Source organism: Lytechinus pictus, chromosome 18 (assembly GCF_037042905.1).
Source record: "Lytechinus pictus isolate F3 Inbred chromosome 18, Lp3.0, whole genome shotgun sequence".
NCBI classification, from domain to species: Eukaryota; Metazoa; Echinodermata; class Echinoidea; order Temnopleuroida; family Toxopneustidae; genus Lytechinus; species Lytechinus pictus.
This window is the reverse complement of record NC_087262.1, coordinates 21,675,197-21,693,575: the sequence shown is the minus strand read 5'-3', so window position 1 is coordinate 21,693,575 and position 18,379 is coordinate 21,675,197. Positions and strand designations below refer to the sequence as shown.

Genomic DNA, 18,379 nt, shown 5'->3' with positions numbered 1-18,379 from the left:
AAATAAAAAGTAGACGGGACCCCATCAATCTGTTTTAGTGTTTAAATTTAAACCTGGATGTACAACGGAGTCCAATAAACAATCTGATTTTTTTTACATTCTGTTCCTGTGTTTGGAAGTTGGAGGGGCCAATTCCCCAATTTAAAGAATATGTGTCCTATAATTTGGGGGTAATTTTTTTTCAGGTCAAAATTATGAAAAAAAATAAGATGTAGCATAGCTACTCCTATGCATTTTCAGATCGATCAATTTTGTTTCCTTTGTGATTACAAGTGTCCTCATTTCCTGTTTTCCTGTCATATAGGACTATAATATATATAAGCTCACGCTTGTTAGTGATAGCTGTTCAGAAACTTTTACCATATTGGTATTGGTATTATTGTCATGACTTGAATCATAAGTTAGCATAGGCCTATAAGTAGCTTTTTATAATGCATAAGCGGATCCAGGGGGCTGATGACTCGACCCCCCCCCCCCCCCCCATTGGCGGAGCAAAAAAAGAAAGCAAAAGGGGGTAAAAGAAAGAAACAAAAGAAAAAGATTGGGAAAGATATATGATTATGAGGAAAACACTAGGAAAAATAAGAAGAGGAAGACGAGTGAATAAAACAGGCAAGACTTGGAAATGTAAGACAATATAAAGCAAACACAAATCCCGGACTCGAAGTAAATTTATGAACTCTTATTTGCATTTGTGTCTTTTTGATGGCGCACACTATTAAAAAAAAAGTGACAGGTGTATCTTTTAGTCACGTGGTAAAAAGGTCCACCACTTACTAGTATTCCAGCTAGCTCGCGGCGCCGCGCAAAATTCATTCCCTGTACTGTCAGTACACCATGCAATTTGCAGCTGTACGAGTACGAACTACAGCCGTTGTGCGGGGAATTTACAGGCATTGTTGGGGTGCGAGAAGTTGCCGGTTTTCAGGAGTCGATTCCGCTGTGTTTAGAAGGTCCATAGCAAAAACAGTCAATATGAATGCTGAAGGAAAACCTCGAGTCTACGTAACTCGGAAAATCCCCCAAGAAGGCCTTGATTTACTATCAAAAGAGTGAGTATAATCATACGATAGGCTTCCTTGCACGTGTACTGATTAACACACTGGCAGTACTGTGGCCGTGGAAGTGGTATTGGTAGTGGTGTAGCAGTGGTTCTGTGCGAATTTAGTTCGGAGCTCCACCGCGGCCGCGGCGGAGCGTATGATTGTGTTCCCACTCAATCCCAGTGAACATGGTGATCGACTGGTGGTTAGTGCAGTGCTGCTTGGAATATGGCAGCTGTCAGTCTTACATCACACCGCCATCAGGTCTGATGTACCTACATGTACATGTAGCTCGGATTAGGAAGCATTTGTATCGATGCACATGATCGATCCCCCCAAAAAAATTTAAAATGTTCCCATGTTTTCCCTCTGGCAGATGAAAATATGAGTAATATTATTTTGACACAATGATTATTGAAAATGAATTAGGCCTATCTTCGCAAATTGCTACGATGCTCACTAGACCAAATATTTTGTTATTAAACCAAAAATGAAATTTTCTGAAGTGTTATGGCAGTATAAATATAGAGCGTACTCTTAAGAATAGTAACTCTTGTGGTTATGATGAATTAAGCACGCCCTTGTTAAAGCAGATTATCGGTTCAATTATAACCCCGGTGGTACACATCTGTTACCTATCTTTGTCAACAGGAGTATTTCCCTCTACTCCTAGTTTCAAACTTGCCAAAGTGGTTCCAATTCACAAAAAAGATAATACAGCGACCGTATCTAATTATAGACCAATCTCAATACTACCCAGTTTATCCAAATTTTTAGAGAGAATTGTCTATAACAGGCTTTATAAATTTCTGGATGATCATAAGTATTTGAATTCTGAACAATATGGATTTAGACGATCCAATTCCACTGACCTTGCACTATTAAAGTTTTATGATCGTGTTTCAACTGCCTTAGCATCTCGCGAGCATGTTGTTGGTGTATTCATGGATTTCAGCAAAGCTTTTGATACACTTGATCACTCGATTCTACAATGGTTTTTAAGTAATTTATCTCTTAGAAGACAATATACTCATTACAAGGGTACTGACTCGGATGTTTCTTCTTTAACATGTGTCCCACAGGGGTCTATTCTAGGCCCACTTCTATTTCTCATTTACATTAATGATATTTGTGATGTTTCAGCTGCTTTGCATTACAATTGCTTTGCAGATGATACTAATGTTTTCATTTCACATCGTGATTTAAATGTACTAGAGCACAAACTGAATTCAGAACTTCCGAAGCTGACATTATGGTTCAGGAGTAACCTGTTATCCCTGAATTTAGGAAAAACTAATTTTGTTCATTTTCAGGGGAGGAAATCTACTGGTAACAAACAAATAAGCATTAAAGTAGATGGAGTTGAAATAGAACAAAGGCAGTGTACACAGTTTCTAGGTGTGTATGTTAATCAGAATCTAGACTGGAGTGATCATGTCACTCATATTACCAAAATTTCTAGAAATATTGGTGTATTATATATAGGGTAAAAACATTTGTTAATGATAGGATATTATTGATGATATACAATACTCTTGTACTCCCACATATTTCATATTGCAATGTTCTTTGGGCTACATCTAAAGTGTCAACTACCAATATATTTCTCCTGCAAAAGAAAGCAGTTCGCATATGTACTGGGTCTGGTTACAGAGACCATACAAATCCCTTATTTGTAAAGCTGAAGTGCTTGAAGGCAAACTGCCTTATTTATGTTTCGTTTTAATGCCAATATGCTGCCTGACTCATTTTCTTTAATGTTTCAGCCTAACAGCACTGTCCATTCATATAGCACGCGACAGTCATCGAACATACATTTGGTTAATCCCCGCACCGCATTAGCTCATAAATCAATCAGACACCATGGTTCAGACGTTTGGAATTCCCTTCCACATAATATTCGAAACTTGAAAACCTCACATTCTTTTAAATTGGCTGTAAAGCACAATCTCCTTTCAAAATTACAGTATCTGTAAAGTGCTAGTAACGTATACATGTAAGTAGTTTTGTTTTCTCTCTTTCTTTTCTTCGTAATTGAAGATTAAGAATTTAACTCTGTTGAATTACTATACCATATATTCATAACAATTTGAAACTTAATTGTTATATCTCAGCAGTCTTTCACTTTTACATTCTTCTCTTTCTTTCCTCTCCCTTATTCTTACATTTTTATTTTGTTTTCTTGGATGCAAAACCAGTTTAAAGGTGCTTCAACCAATCAAGCTTTTAGCTTATGTTGCAACACCTTTGTATGTTAATTATTTACTTGTGTTTCATATATTTATATATTATCTGTGTATTCTTTTACATTGTACATTGTGAACATGCATGAATAAATAAATAAATCTAGATCTTCGCTTTTGTCAAGGAAAATTATTTTGCAATGGTTGGGCCGAGTGCAGTGTTGGCCCAAAGACCTTAGAAGAAAAGAGACAATCATTGTCAAACCATGTTTGGTTAGGCAAAGACGACATTTATGTTTCCTTTTTTAATCCACTCTTGTTAACTTCTTTATACCGTTTCTCTACTTGATTGTGGTCTTAATACCTGTCCCGTTTCTATCTTTACAGATGTGAGGTATCAATTTGGGACTCTGACGATGCTGTCCCTCAGGATGTACTGCTCCAGAATGTACCAGGCATCAGCGGTCTCTATTGTCTTCTATCAGATCGTATCACTGCCGAGGTGATGGATGCTGCAGGGCCGAGCTTGAAAGTCATCAGCACCTTGTCTGTAGGTTATGATCACATCAACGTTGATGAATGCAGGAAGAGGTGGGTGAAACAATAGATCTGTTACTTTGTAATATAATTTATGAGTGATACCAGGTTACAAAACTAGCAATGCATGAGATTTTGGTAGGAAAGTGCTACTGTATTTATACTTTGATTGCAATTTTTGAAATGATCTTTTTATTTGTAATATGATTTATTTTGATATTTTGTTCTCATTTATTTATGAATTAAATTTATTTGATTCTATTTATTTATTCTTTTATTGATTCATTTGAATTGATATTTTTTGGAGGGAGAACGTTGTTGCTTTTCTTGTTTTCTTCATTTCTCCTTTGTTCTCCTGCTCTCTCATTTTTGTTCTCTTTATTTTCTCTTCTCTTACTCATCCTTTTACTTTCTCTTTCTATATCTCTGTCTTCTACTTCTTTTCCTATACTTCTCTAATTCTCTTCCTGTATTTCTTTCTCTGTTTATATAGATCTCATTTAGGTTTTAGAGTTGGTTGCAATATTTACATTAACTTGCAAGTATTGCAATCCCCTTTTCTCTGCAACTATTAGCTTTTAAGTTGGGGAACATGTCTGGTGAAAAAAATTATTTGACTGGGATTATATTTCATATAAAGTCTCTTGGATATTAACGTGTGTTTTAAAATTGCATTTTCTGATAATCTTTCAGAGGGATCCGTATAGGTTACACGCCAGGTATTCTAACTGATGCTACAGCTGAGCTTACTGTAGGTCTTCTATTAACAACATCAAGGAGACTCTCTGAAGGCATCGCCAATGTCAAAAAGTAAGTATCAGATCAGGGGGTATGACATTGTCATCATCTAGTACAAGATTTATATATTCAAATACATTCATACAGGTGTGAAATTCAAAGGGATAAATTCCATGGAGGGGAACGGGACGGGGTGGGAGAAATAATACTCACCTAGCTCGGTGAAGCTAAGTTACCGTTGCTGACTGGCCAGCCAAAAAGAATACAGCAAAAAGCAGCCAAATGTAGATGTAGAACTATGTGAAGTATGTTAGTGAAGATATTGGTGTGAAGTATAATGATGAAACAATCATTAGCACTGGTACTTTGTGAATGAGATGTATTCTGGTAGAAACAAGTCCTCGTTGTAGATCCGACTTCCAAAGTGATGGCGGCCGGCGAGAGGAAGCGCGAGCGAGACTCCGTACTTGCGCACAGCCGTGCGTAAGTGACTCCCTCATTCTAGGGACGCGTGCACGCAGAGCCCCCAAACCACCGGTGATCTAGCATTTCAGACCACACAGGATAAAAACAATCGGGACAGAGACCGTTTTCCATTTCAATCCTGTAAATGTTAGATCTATCTCAAGGGAAAATATAAACTACAATCCTTATATGCTATGCACTCTTAAAAGCTACTAATCAAAGAAATGAAATTAAATGGGGCGCTATTACATTTCTTTGTGAGAAGTAAAATTTTGAGTGAATCAATAAAATATTTAAGAGGAATAGCATATGTTCATATTTTGCATAAATTTGTGTTGTTTGTTCTGATTTGAAATAACGTCCTCCACTTCACATTCATTTGTTAGTCTTGTTGCTATGTAAGATACATCTTCAATGTCGGTACCGGAGATGGATCGTATCGCAATGCAATTTCATTTTGAGAGGTGATAGGTTTCAGTGTAAAGAGTTCTCGAATCACCAATTATATGGACTTTTTTAGTTTTACCTTTTCTGAACTTTTTACTATGGGATTGTCAGTATTCTTGGAGCCGATAGGCTATTGGAGTATCTGCTGATATGATGTCATTCCTTGTGAACCTTTGAAGATTTTGTTATTAGCCCTTGATGGAGGTGCAAACCTGTAATTCCTGGTTTGTAAGGTTATAACTAAGGTAATTCTTACTGAAAATAACTGCTTCATGAGTTTTGCATAGTGAGTTATGGAAGTGCTTGTTTTGCCAGTATTTGTCCATGTACCTCTTTTGAATTTGTCTGTTGTTGACATTTGTATTTTCAGGCAAATTATGTCAGTCATTTGCTGAAGGACTCGCTTCTCACAGTCAGTTTACTATGTGACTTGAGTATTTTCATGGAGTTTAGCAATTAGCCCAACAAACAGATACCTAGCTTAATATTCATAATGATAAGGGGTTTTTTTAATATATTTTTGTAAATGGTTAGCCATAGACTTACTGTTACACTTTAATGAACAGTTGATGTCTTCTGTTACAGAGCACTGTGGGCTGTTTTACAGAGTGAATTCCAATACAAATTCAAAACATAAGTAGTTGTCTAAGGTATGCTCTGTATGCATTGCTACTTTTTGTGAGAAAATATAAGTGAGACACTCAGTACTATTTAGTTGATCAAAGAAAGTATGATTACAGAATTATGAATACCATTCACTTTAGTAGCACTTACCATAGAATTGCCGCACCTTGACATTGGTAAAAACCTCTCATAAGGGAGATTACTAATAATAATGCTAATAATGACATCATATTTACCCAGGGTTACTTCTTGAGTTCCAAAAAATGTTTTACCCGCGGGCCCTGCTTTACATGATATTGATAATGTTATTATTACCCCAGCTTTAGCTGGGCTGCCTATATAGGCACTTAAGTGTTAATTATTTCTTCCTACTGATTTGCCCAATTCTTGAATCTTAGCATGTTTGCTAATTATTTTTTAATCATTTCTTCTTCCTACTGATTGTAGCGGAGGTTGGGGCACTTGGAAGCCGATGTGGCTAACAGGACCAGGTCTTCTTAACAGTACAGTGGGTCTAGTTGGACTAGGGCGGATAGGTATGGCCATCGCCCAACGTCTCAAGCCATTTGGGGTCAAGAGATTCCTCTACTCTGGAAACACCAAGAAACCTGAAGCAGATAGTCTGCCAGCTGAATTTGGTAGGTCGAAGGGCAGTGCAGAGCTGTCAACCAGTACATTTTTGGTATATTTAGTACGTTTTTGCAACCAAAATACGACAGTATGATTTTTCTTTTAAAAATACGATTTTGTGTACAAAATATTGAGAAAAATCATCTCTATTTATCTCTATTTCATAAAACTTACACAAATATGGTTATTGGATCAATGTAATTTTTGGTAACTTGGTTTTTTTTTTCGTTTGTTAAATCCAGGGTGAGATATACACATTTTTCAATGTTTTTTTTTCACCTGCAAGAGCAGTGCGCATTTTAGCTTGCATGCAGCTTGAGAGATGAGTGTGCGCGCTACAAATTTTATTATGAAATACAATTTGTTTTTATCACAGAATACAATTTTTTATTCCCAGAGGTTGGCAGGTCTGGCAGTGGTATATAAAGAAGAATCAGAAGCCATACCTGTATTGTATATCAAACTTTGGAAGTATGACCAACTTAGTGATTCAATCTGACTTTGATAATTCTATCGTACAATTGGATTCATAGTGGCAATTAAATGAAGATGTGCACAGAATATTAAGAAATTTATTTTGCCTGCAGGCGTGCTTGTGGAAACTTTTTCTTGGATAGCTTTTTTCACAATATTTGATTGAGCAGAAATGCAGAACCATAGGCAAGAAATGAATATAAAAATGGGTTTACTGACTGGGTTCTGTGTTTCGTCAGAGGAAAAATCGGAATGCTTTGATTTTCAAGAGAGTACACATACCACTATATTGATTTTCTTTAACAATGTCAAAGATAGGCTTGAGAAATTGGGTTCATTTTTAAAAATGTTAAAATGCTTTTAGTAAAGAGCAGTTAGGGTTAACCGATGGGGGTATAAGAAAGAAAAAAAAAAAGCCTTCCTCAAAAGTTGCTGATATTTCACATCTTTATTTCTATTAAATGCCCATTCCGTTTTCCATATTTCCTTGAAATTATTTTGATTTAGTTGGAGACTAAAGAAAATGAATAATGTTCCCTCTTTCTTGACTCTGAAAGATAATTTTCTGTTGATGTCACTCTCAATCTACCTATATGAAAGTCTACAGTTGTCAAACGGTTGTCAAAATAGGAATACGTTAATGTTTTGTAACGGCCTTGTCAGAATACTTAACACATTCAAGTTGCACAATGTGGATCTCTTGTAACATACTCTTACTATACCAGCACTTCTCTGTTGTACAGAAAAATACCAGCAATTTTCAGTTAAACTTTTTTTAAAATCCTTTTTAACAAATTGTAAGCAGAACATACTACTGCCCTTAAATGGGAATCTAACCAAAATGACAATGATACCAATTAGGTGAAGGCTTTAAAACAATTTAGATGTACAATAAGAAAATATATTTAGAGTGTTAAGATTTTTATTATTTCTCATGTATAAAAACTTACAATTCTACTTAAAAATTTATTGGGCCAAACTGCAGCATAAGGTCATTGTCCTGAATATTACCTTCTTGAATTATCTCTCGGTGATGTACATGTATTTCTTGATAACTGATTTTCTCTCTATTTTGTCTTCATTAGTTCCCTTTGAGACACTTGTCAAAGAATCTGGTTTCGTGGTGGTCAGTTGCTCTCTCAATGCTCAAACCAAAGGTCTCTTTAACAAACAAGTCTTTGAGATGATGAGCTCCAATGCCATCTTTGTCAATATAAGCAGGTGAGTTTTTTTTCCTCTGGTAATTTGCAAATATGGTGAAGAATCATAGTATGCATATATTTGTGTTTGGGTATGTGTTGAAGTTATGGAATGTTAAGCTCTGTAAACTTGTATTATATGAATTTGCGTTCCTGTACGCTGAGGCATTATCTAACATCTCAATTAACACTGTTTGGGTATGGGCAGACATCAACAGCTTTACAGATAAACTTTTTTTCTTGTCTGTGAATTCAGAACATGTTGGCTTGATCATGGATACAATGTCATGCATTTCTGTGTTAATTGAAGCTGTATGATTTCATTTTTATTTTTATCATTCATCTATTGCATAGCCCTATTGACAACTGGTCAGTTCAAATAAATAACACCTAATTCTATTTTTCTTTTTTGTCCTCTTATGTTGCTCTCCTTATTTTCAGAGGAGCTGTAGTAAATCAAGATGACCTTTACGAGGCCTTGAGCACTGGTCAGATCAGAGCAGCTGGTCTGGATGTGACCACACCTGAACCTTTACCCACTGACCATCCTCTCCTCAAACTAGATAACTGTGGTAAGTATTCCATCAAGTTATATCCACAATCACGTAGTTATGTGTGAGAGTTAGCACATTCTTTTAAAGTTTTTGCAGGAATGCAAGTCAATATTGATTTTGAAATGTAACTTAAAAGGGACAATGGTTTGACTTCTCAGCCAATCTACCTTTGGAAAAGGAATTAAGAGAAATGGTGAGCCAATAAGTTGCAACACGTGCCATTTTCCAGCAGTTGTAAACCAATTGTTTTTTATTTGTAGAAATGTCCAGTTTGTTAATATTCTTACCTCTCCCCTCAAAAATAAGATGTCATTCTTGATTCACATCTCCTAAATCATAGAATGCAATGTTCTTTCAATTATGGAAGGATGAAAGTTCAAATGCTGTACCCTCCATGCATGTCATGTGTTGGAAATGGTGAGAGTTATGTATCCTATTAAAATCATTTTCTTTTCTAAATGCCAAAACAATTCTTTCCATCACTGCTTTAGGATTTAAAATCAATTTTTCCCCTTGCTTTCCAGTTGTTTTCCCCCACATCGGCAGTGCTGCTGAGGAGACAAGAATAGCCATGTCCATACTTACTTCAAGAAACTTGTTAGCAGGTCTCATGAGTGAAGAGATGCCTGAAGAAGTTACATTGTAACCCAGGTCTAGGGATCTGTCCATTATACTACCAATCCAAAGAGAATGATGATAGCAGATTCTTATCTAGTATTCTTGACTGTAAAATAACACACTTCTGGTGCTCCACAATGGCTTTGTTTTCGGGTGTCCTTTGTTATAATGCTTTGTTTCAAATATGACCCTCGCATTGTAGTCCTTGAGGATTAATGTAAGTCAAGGGAAAACAAATGGGGGAAAAGATCATATTGGACTTCCATGTTATTAATGAGGATATAGTAAAGCAAAAAATGTAAATGGACATAAATTACTCTTCTGATGCCTTGAAAATCATTTGAAGAAATTATTTTAAACAGCCGAAAATTTTCATTCAAATGTTTTGTAACAGTCCCAAACTATGAGCAGAATTCAGTCCATTTTGGACCTTACAGCATACACTGGTTTTTTAGATGCAGTATAATCAATATTTCCTTATCAGTTTCAGACATTTACTACATATCAAACTTTTGAGTAGAACTGAACTTCTTTAATTTGTATAAAGGTATGTTGGAACTAAATGGAAACCCCAGATTATTTAACTGAAACACCCCTGTAGTTTGGAGTTAGTTCTTACCAAGAAATTTTGTCATGGAAGTATTTTTACAATGTGTATGCAAGAATCTGTGTACAACCAGGTTATAGAAATAGTGCAGCTGAAAATTATTTATTGCTGACCTTGGAGATGATGAAGATACCTCACTATTGTCACTAGTACTGTATGAATATCTCATATTTAACCCATGTGTACTAAAGTATCCATTCTTTGATATTCAAAGTCAATTAAGTCTGTTAAGCTGGAAACCCATTATGGAAGAGAGATCTATACCACTTAATGAAGCTGTCTTTTCAGGTCTGAAATGACCTCATTTGTGATGAAATGTCTGCTCTATTTATTTGTTTTTGAGGTCATTTGAAATGTCAGTTTTCTGTCTGTTTTGTTTGCTGGGATCATATCCCAAAATTGACTATATTTTTTTTTAACAAAGTAGCACCTAGTAGACACATAGTGTCATATAATTTGTCTTTATAGACAGCCATCATATTCCTTTTCTTGTATTCCATATCAGTATTCATTTCTGGTGCTGCTAAATAAGATACAAATTGCCATATCTCAGATAGAATATTATAATGGATAGACCAAGATCAAAGGTTATTTGAGGTTAGAATTTGATCTTAAGTGTATAAAATTTTAAAAAAGCTTACTCCATAAAAATTTTGCATACTTGTAAAGAGTGACCAAAATTAAAAATCATGTGACAAGATTTTAAGGTCGCTAAATTGATTTTCAATGTCATTTCAGCTCTAATAATTACACATTTTAGAAGAAAAGTAGATTTAACAGTATGCATTTGGCAATGCATTATCTCCAAGGGTAATTTAATATTCAAGATAAATTTGAATAGCTCCAAATTACATATTTTTGTTAACTCTTGTACTCACTTCATTGTTTTACTCATGAACATTACTTGGTGGATTTTGAAATGTGATTTTCATAGCTGCCAAAGTTTGATTACTAAGGGCACCACTTGCCCAGCAAAATTTCTCCTTTCATTCAATTAAAGAAAAAAAATCAGGGTTTTTGCTCGCAAATTTGAAAAAAAATGTGTACTGTAAGTGGATCCATACAGATGGTTTTCACATACTAGTATTTCTTAAGTTAAGTTAATGAAAGATGGGCATTCAGAGTTTTCCATAGGAGCTAGATGTAAACTGATGGTTTAAGGCTGTATTTATATACTGCAGTTATGCTTTGAGTGCCAATTGTAAATTGAGGCATGTGAAATGTATGTAATAAACATCTTTATCAAAATAATTTCTTTTTGTTATCAGGTGTATTGTGTGTGCTACCTACCATAAGGCAAATATTAACTCCAAGTACCCACCGAACAGTGTTGTATGGCTCGAGGCTGGATATCGCATCCTCGGTCTTGAAGCCTGATGTCTTGCCCTCAACCTTATCCGGTTTTGCTAATTTGCTTACCGTGGTACTTCTTATCTACATGATTTTCCACAAAAATGAAATAAAAAATCTGGAAAATACATGGCTCAAATACCAGGGAACAACTGAAAGCTCTATATATATCGATCACAAAAAGCGTCAATTGGATTTGACAGGTAAAAAAAATGATGTTTTTTCATTGGCCTTGGTCTTGGTTGAGACGGCCTCGGATACGACACTGCCACTGAATCACAAGTTAGACAATAAGTGTAGAGACATAGTTGTTGAGTTACTTCCTCAAAACCTCTAAATCAAGAAGGGATGTCATTGTGATTTAGGTGTAACTTATATGCAGGTTCCGTTTACACTAGAACTGACATCGAAAGAATACAAACGCAGCTTTATGAATCTGGTGTTTTTTTAATTTATTAAATTGCACTCTCCACTTTCTAAACCCTGTACATCGTATATATAAATTGATGGCAATCTATATTTCTTTTATAATACAAGCAAAAACGAAAAAGAACTATGGACTGTATCAGGGGCGGATCCAGGATATTCTAAAGGGGGGGGGGCACATTTTAGGTTTTCACCTAAAATTGAAGGTCATTTCGTCCATGGAAAATTTGACAAGCAAGGGGGGGCACACGGTATATTTACATTGCAAATTTTGATTATGGCTCTCAAAAGGGGTGGTATGGGCCGGATGTACCCCCCTCCCCTGGATCCGCCACTGATGTACATGTAATGCATACACATATATGATGTCTCTCCATTCAAAATTCAAATATTGCATGAGAAACAAAAATCAAATGAGCAAAATGACAACTTAAAAGTAGATTTTGCCATCTGCAATCGTAAAATATAGGCAATTTGCCATAAAGAGTTTAGATTGAGATATGCAAATAATTCGAGGGCATCATATTCATACATAATAGTGTACTTACAGTAACATGAGTTGTGTAAAAAAAAGATAATATACATAATGACAAAAGTGTTAATTCAATTTATATACCATATGAATTTCAGAAATATTTAATAAGCTCAAAGCAGAGTTGAATGTTTCCCTCTTCTATCATCCAATTCTACATAGAATAAAAGATGTCCTCTAATGCCCCTAAAGAAGTAGAACAAAATGTCATTTTTGAACAAGTGATGTATAAAATCAGATCTTTTTTGGCATACACCAACAAATTGATGGGTGCAGAATTTCTTTTAAAACATATATGACTCTTGTCAAGTTTAACAGTTAATATTTCCTAATAACGACATAATTATTTTCCCCATTTTGTCAAGAAATCATTCATTTAAAAAAAAAATTCTATTAAACTCTCTGAGAATGTATTTACTATTCAAATGTACATTGGTTATAAAGTGGGAGAAATTTTTGTTTCAAATGTAAAAAGTAAAGAAGATTTTAGCAAAGATTAAGCCACCATATATCCTATTTTCATTAACAGATACCATAATAATAACTATATTTTTGTGTGTTCTGGATGCATCCTTTATCAAATAAGAGTTAGCTTGGTCTGATGATATTGATGGTAACAAAAGTGAAACATACTTGGAGAAGATATAGGAAAAGGAGGGAGATAGATTTAGCAAAAGAGAATAGAGAAAGACAGAAAGATAAATAGGATGAAGGAGTAAAGGAAAGAAAGATGAATTATAGAAAGAGAGAGGGAGAGAGTAAGCAGAAGGAATAGGAACATTGACAGAGATAAACTACATGTGGTAAACAACTTAATATACAAGTCAATTAAAAAAATTGCTGCCCTCTACATTCGTTGGTGAATATCATTCTAAAAACATATTACATCAATTAATAAATCTACAATTCTTATATAACTATTTAAATATGTCAGGCACATTCACAGATATATTTTCAGTTATACTGTATGACCCATTAGTGACGGGAAATGAAATGTACCCTCCAAATTGTCAATTCATCTGATTAAATAAAAAACAGTATCTTCTGACATTCATGCCTATAATCCCATTTTGAAAGTCATAATTATATTTGATATAAGTAATAAAACATGAATAGGATCAGCAAAATAAGATGGTGTATTAAAGATTGGAGGTAAAATCAGTCTTTTCTGCAAAATGCCTCAAACTGTAGTAATATCAAAAGTGTAGTATGATATAAAGTCTAGGACTTATTCAAAACTTCAGAAAATAAAAATTAAAAAAAATTTTGTATTGCTTGTCTAAAAAAAATTCACCCAATCATAGATTTCATTAAAATATATAGCTTAGATCTTGAATTTCACACTGAGATGACTAAGTGCTTTGGTCAAAGTGTTTTTTCAATATTAAAAAGTTGGAATTAATATAGAAAAGAATTCAAATGTAAACAAAACTGAAGCTGATTCAACATTTGTTTTGTATGGAAGTATTAATTCCAGGACAGTTCCAGTTTTCAATATCAACTCACAAGGTAACTAGAATTGAAATAATAAGCTGATTTTATGTTATTATTTTTCATATCTAAATATATTTAAATTTCTTTCAAATGGTATCACAATGAGAATTATAAAAGTGCGGTGAGCTCATCTTGTCAAAAATTTGCAAAGACTTATACATGTAAGTGCAATTCTATGATTACCGTAATTTGTGTCAACATGGGATATTAATAGAATCAAGGCACAAGGTGGTGCAACGACAGTGAAACGTTTGTGATAACTTAGGCAGACAAGTCTTTATAAATATAAGATTTCCCCTTGTGCAATTTTTGAAAAATGTATAGTACTCTCCTCCTGCATACAAAATATCATATAACTACATGTACATGGCTTACAGACAGAAATTCTTTTTTTTTTTGCCAACAGCGATTAACATACTCTGCCAAAATGAAGGATTTTTCCTCAAATTTTGTGGGGTTATTTCACATTCATTTGTTTTCATTTTCACTAAGTGAAATTTCCCTCATTATGCGATAAAAATGTTCATATATATATATTTCATGAACAGAGTACTACATCCACCAACATTGAAATATTTTTCTACGTAGAGAGATGTATGAATTCATATTGTGGCAATTCCAATATATAAAAATAACATACAATATTATTTACATATGATATGTAGTTAACAAGTAATGGACAGGGAGTGAGAAGTATTCAAATTACATATTTCCACCCACAGAACAGATAGGATATATGGACTACTAATTAGCATGACATTTAATAATATCCAATAAAATTAGTACATGTTTAACAGAAATGTCATATCTCCTTTCATATTAATTAGATTTGAACACCTATGCTGTAGTTTTAATGCTGATGAAAATAATAACATTCATGTACATTTGCTAATGTATCATTTTCATCAGAATACATGTTAACAACGCAAGAATTAAGTACACACAATAGAGAACAGTTATCTGATTATACACACAGTGTTATTGTCTACAAAAAATGAAGATAACCTGCAAATGATAACTAAAAAAAACACCATTGTTGCACGTTTTATTTGAAAACTCATAATATAATTATTACCTTATTTAATAATCTTACAATCATGTTTATCTTATTTTATCCTGTTAACTACTGAATTCTGTATAGTAGTCAACAGGTTGCGCTACTGGATAAAAAGAGATTACTAGTAAACAAATAAAAAATATATATACATAGATGCTGTGGGGTGATGATGTATAATTCCACTGATTGAAACAAAAATCAAAATTTTTATATTTATAAATAGGAACAAATCAAAATTTAGAAAACAATCACACAAAAAATAATTACTGTTACATGTTTCAACAAAATGGTAATATTGTTTGTCAAGATTTTAGAAGTATGATCACTTACGTGTGCCCATCACCAGATTTGTATTTTTTCCTATTGGAGATTGGCTTAATTACGATGCTAGAACACACTTTTCCACAGTATATGCAGGCATTCTCCAACAGGTTAATATTAGATTATTCATTAAAAGACCTAACACAAAGAAGGAATGGGAGCAAATACAAACCTACAGTACTTGTGTGAGAATTTATATATCAATTATGATTATATTCAACATTTACTTGATTAATTTTACTCCGTTTGCTACAGAAATTAAGATTATGCTTTTCAATAGGCAACAATATGACCAACAGCTTTTGAAGAATCTTCTTATACTACATAATGAATTGAAATCATACTCTACATGTGGAATGTCTGTGTATTTCACAACCATATATTGATCACCTTAAAAAATATATTCCACCAATGTTGTATGCAAAAATACTCTGAAAACCATTCCCCAAAATACCTTATCTATCCCAGTATTGCAAATAAAAGACAGTCAAAAATGGCAAAAATAGTTATATTAGAGAGTGAACATATTTTTTCACCAATGAATGAATAATTTACAAATATATTTACATTTTCACTCACAGCCGATGAAGTAGACAGTGCTAGTACAATAAGGCATGTATCACAAACATCAGTACTTTGGTAAATACTTGTGAAAGACATTTACACCTAACAAGTATAAAAAGTTCCTTCTATGTTTCTTCTTGTAGCATGAAGGGTATACAGCATCCTAAACGATTTTGTGATATTTTCTGGTCCGGGGAGGGGGGGTGGGAGGGGTACAAGATGCCACTTTCACACTCTCCCTACTCTAAAAAAAGTCAAAATTCCAGGAGGACAGCCCCCACACCATCACAGATATAAAACTTAATTTTTAAAATCTAGTGCAGCAAATTTCCCTTAAAGCTGGCTTTTTCACTTAGAGCCACAAAGTAAAAAATAACAGTAAAATAAAGAATAAATAAGTTGATAGAACACCGTTTGCAAAATATGCTGAATTTTGAGTGAGGCAAGAACTTACATTAGAAAGTGAGTAAATAAATGGGCGGATAATGTTACAAAGTTGTTTGGATTGAAATATTCATATTCCAGAGTGAGTAATAGGATTATAATAAAATGATATATTAAGATATGTTAATATATCTGTTATTATTGAAATGAATGGGTAGCACACTTCAATATAAAATATGATACTTGTTTCATGTATAAGTTATGTTTATATTTTTTACACAATACTAATGATCCATGCATGAAACACCAATGGAGGGGGTGATATTTTATACACATTATACAATATTTGTCAAAATGATTATATACACAAACATGGCCAAAATTTACATTTACTTTCTCTCATTCTTCTATTTCAAATAGTCACTTACTATAAAAAGATCCTTATTGCACTAAAATGAATGGCACTAAAATGTGTACATACTTACAATCAAGTTTGCATTGCAATGCAAACTTGATTGTAAGTATTCTTCATAGGAAATGTCTACTTTTAATTTACATCTGGAAGGGTAAATATGAAAAATGGATGGTTCATAACCTTGTTTATAGTATACCACTAGCTGTTATATCATATGTACAACATCTCAGCAGTATACTCAAGCGAATGATAATACACAGAGCAAAAATATTACTGCTTTAAACATAAACTTATCTACTAGTTTCTCTTTATTAGAGAAGGTATAATTATACTTAGCATATGATTAAAACCTTTATTTTCCCAGCACACCATAAAATATAGATTATCCCTCTGGCCGTTCCTTATGAATCAAGTACTCCTGAAGGTTGGATGTGAATGAGGAAAGGCTTAACCATAGTTCACAAACATATTATATGATTATTTGCAACATTGCAAAAATAAGTATAATTGTTGATGACCCTGCATCAATATTCACCACAAAATATGCAGAGTTGTAATATATTTTGAGTGTATTGAGTGCCAATGTTGGCAATCAGGATGCCAATCATGAAATTGTGCTGATATTTCATATATAACAATATTTGCGAACAGTGGTGCAAATATTTGCAACTTTGGATTTCCAATCGTGAATATTCGAAAGAGCTATTCACAAGTCCTGACCAATATCCTTTATCATCAGGGCCTCCGTTTTGGCTAATAAAGATATCTTAAGTTTTATAGAATGTATTAAGATTATATTTTTAGAATTCGCTGCATTCCAAGAATTCTGTTAAAAGAGCACTTCTCCTATAAACTTGCAGCATGTTTGACAGGTAATAACTGGAAAATTTGGCTTTTTTATAAAATTGTTGTCATGACATCACTGGCTTCCCAATGCTCAGACGAAAGATCATTCTCTTGGGATCCGCTCGTCCCGGAAATCCCTGACACATCGATGTCCGCAGGATTCACACCATGTGGAGCAAGCATGGGTGCGGCCCTCTTGGGGTTCGGGGGTGTACTGGATGGCGAGTTAGTGTAGGAGTAGGAGGAGATCTCAGACGCTGGGACGGGCGGGATGGAAAGGTCATCTTGTATTCCGTTCAAGATCTCATCACTGACATTCTCCTCATCGCTGTTTGGAGGGATGTTCCCGAAGGCACTTGGATGGGCGATCTTTGGGGCAACCGGAGGGGGCACTTTTATGGGAGTCCCGGATGTACTACCCGTCTTGGCCCTGCGATCTAGAGACTGGTGTCCACTGTCGATGGAGCCTGGTCGGGAGTCTGCCCGTCCCATTCGTACGAGGTGGATGTTGTTGGTGTAGGAATCAGCGAGACTGCTAGGGTATGGCTTGCGAGGGTCAAAGCTTCCCGAAGGGGAGGTTGACTTAGATGGGTTAGATGAGGCCTCAGATTGCGTGTAGGACTTGTCCTAGTTAAATGAAAAATAAAAGAAAATGAAATTCATGGGATACATTGAACAGCCTTGTGCTGTAGGTTCTTCAAAATATTTTCATCATAAATAAAAATTATGTTCTGCTCTCATATACTGTCTGATGGATCAGAACAATATCTTTAAGTGCTTTCTTTTTGTTTTATCTTTCATAATCCCAAACATTATTTACCATTTGAAAAGCAACCTATTTAATTGATGAACTGATTACAAATGTATTGCA

The 18,379-nt window shown here is 34.4% G+C and overlaps 2 protein-coding genes across 8 annotated transcripts in view; one reads left to right on the top strand and one right to left on the bottom strand.

The window, feature by feature from the left end:
- The first annotated feature begins 808 nt into the window (after window positions 1–808).
- LOC129282119 (glyoxylate reductase/hydroxypyruvate reductase-like) lies at window positions 809–11,370 on the top strand. Its single transcript, XM_064113050.1, has 7 exons — window positions 809–1,052; window positions 3,614–3,817; window positions 4,457–4,573; window positions 6,485–6,675; window positions 8,227–8,362; window positions 8,782–8,912; window positions 9,419–11,370. Exons 1-7 carry the CDS (start codon window positions 838–840, stop codon window positions 9,538–9,540), a joined length of 1,116 nt encoding a protein of 371 aa, XP_063969120.1. The 5' UTR covers window positions 809–837; the 3' UTR covers window positions 9,541–11,370.
- Window positions 11,371–11,699: 329 nt separating this feature from the next.
- Window positions 11,700–18,379, bottom strand: part of LOC129282120 (protocadherin-15-like) — a 46,823-nt gene continuing 40,143 nt past the window's right edge. For 6 of the 7 annotated variants that reach the window (XM_064113044.1, XM_064113046.1, XM_064113047.1 and 3 more), the window contains one exon: window positions 11,700–18,135. In XM_064113044.1, the coding sequence (XP_063969114.1) occupies window positions 17,560–18,135 (576 nt within the window). In that variant the 3' untranslated portion in view covers window positions 11,700–17,559. The remainder of the gene's footprint in view (window positions 18,136–18,379) is intronic. The other variant, XR_010296457.1, reaches the window with a different exon arrangement.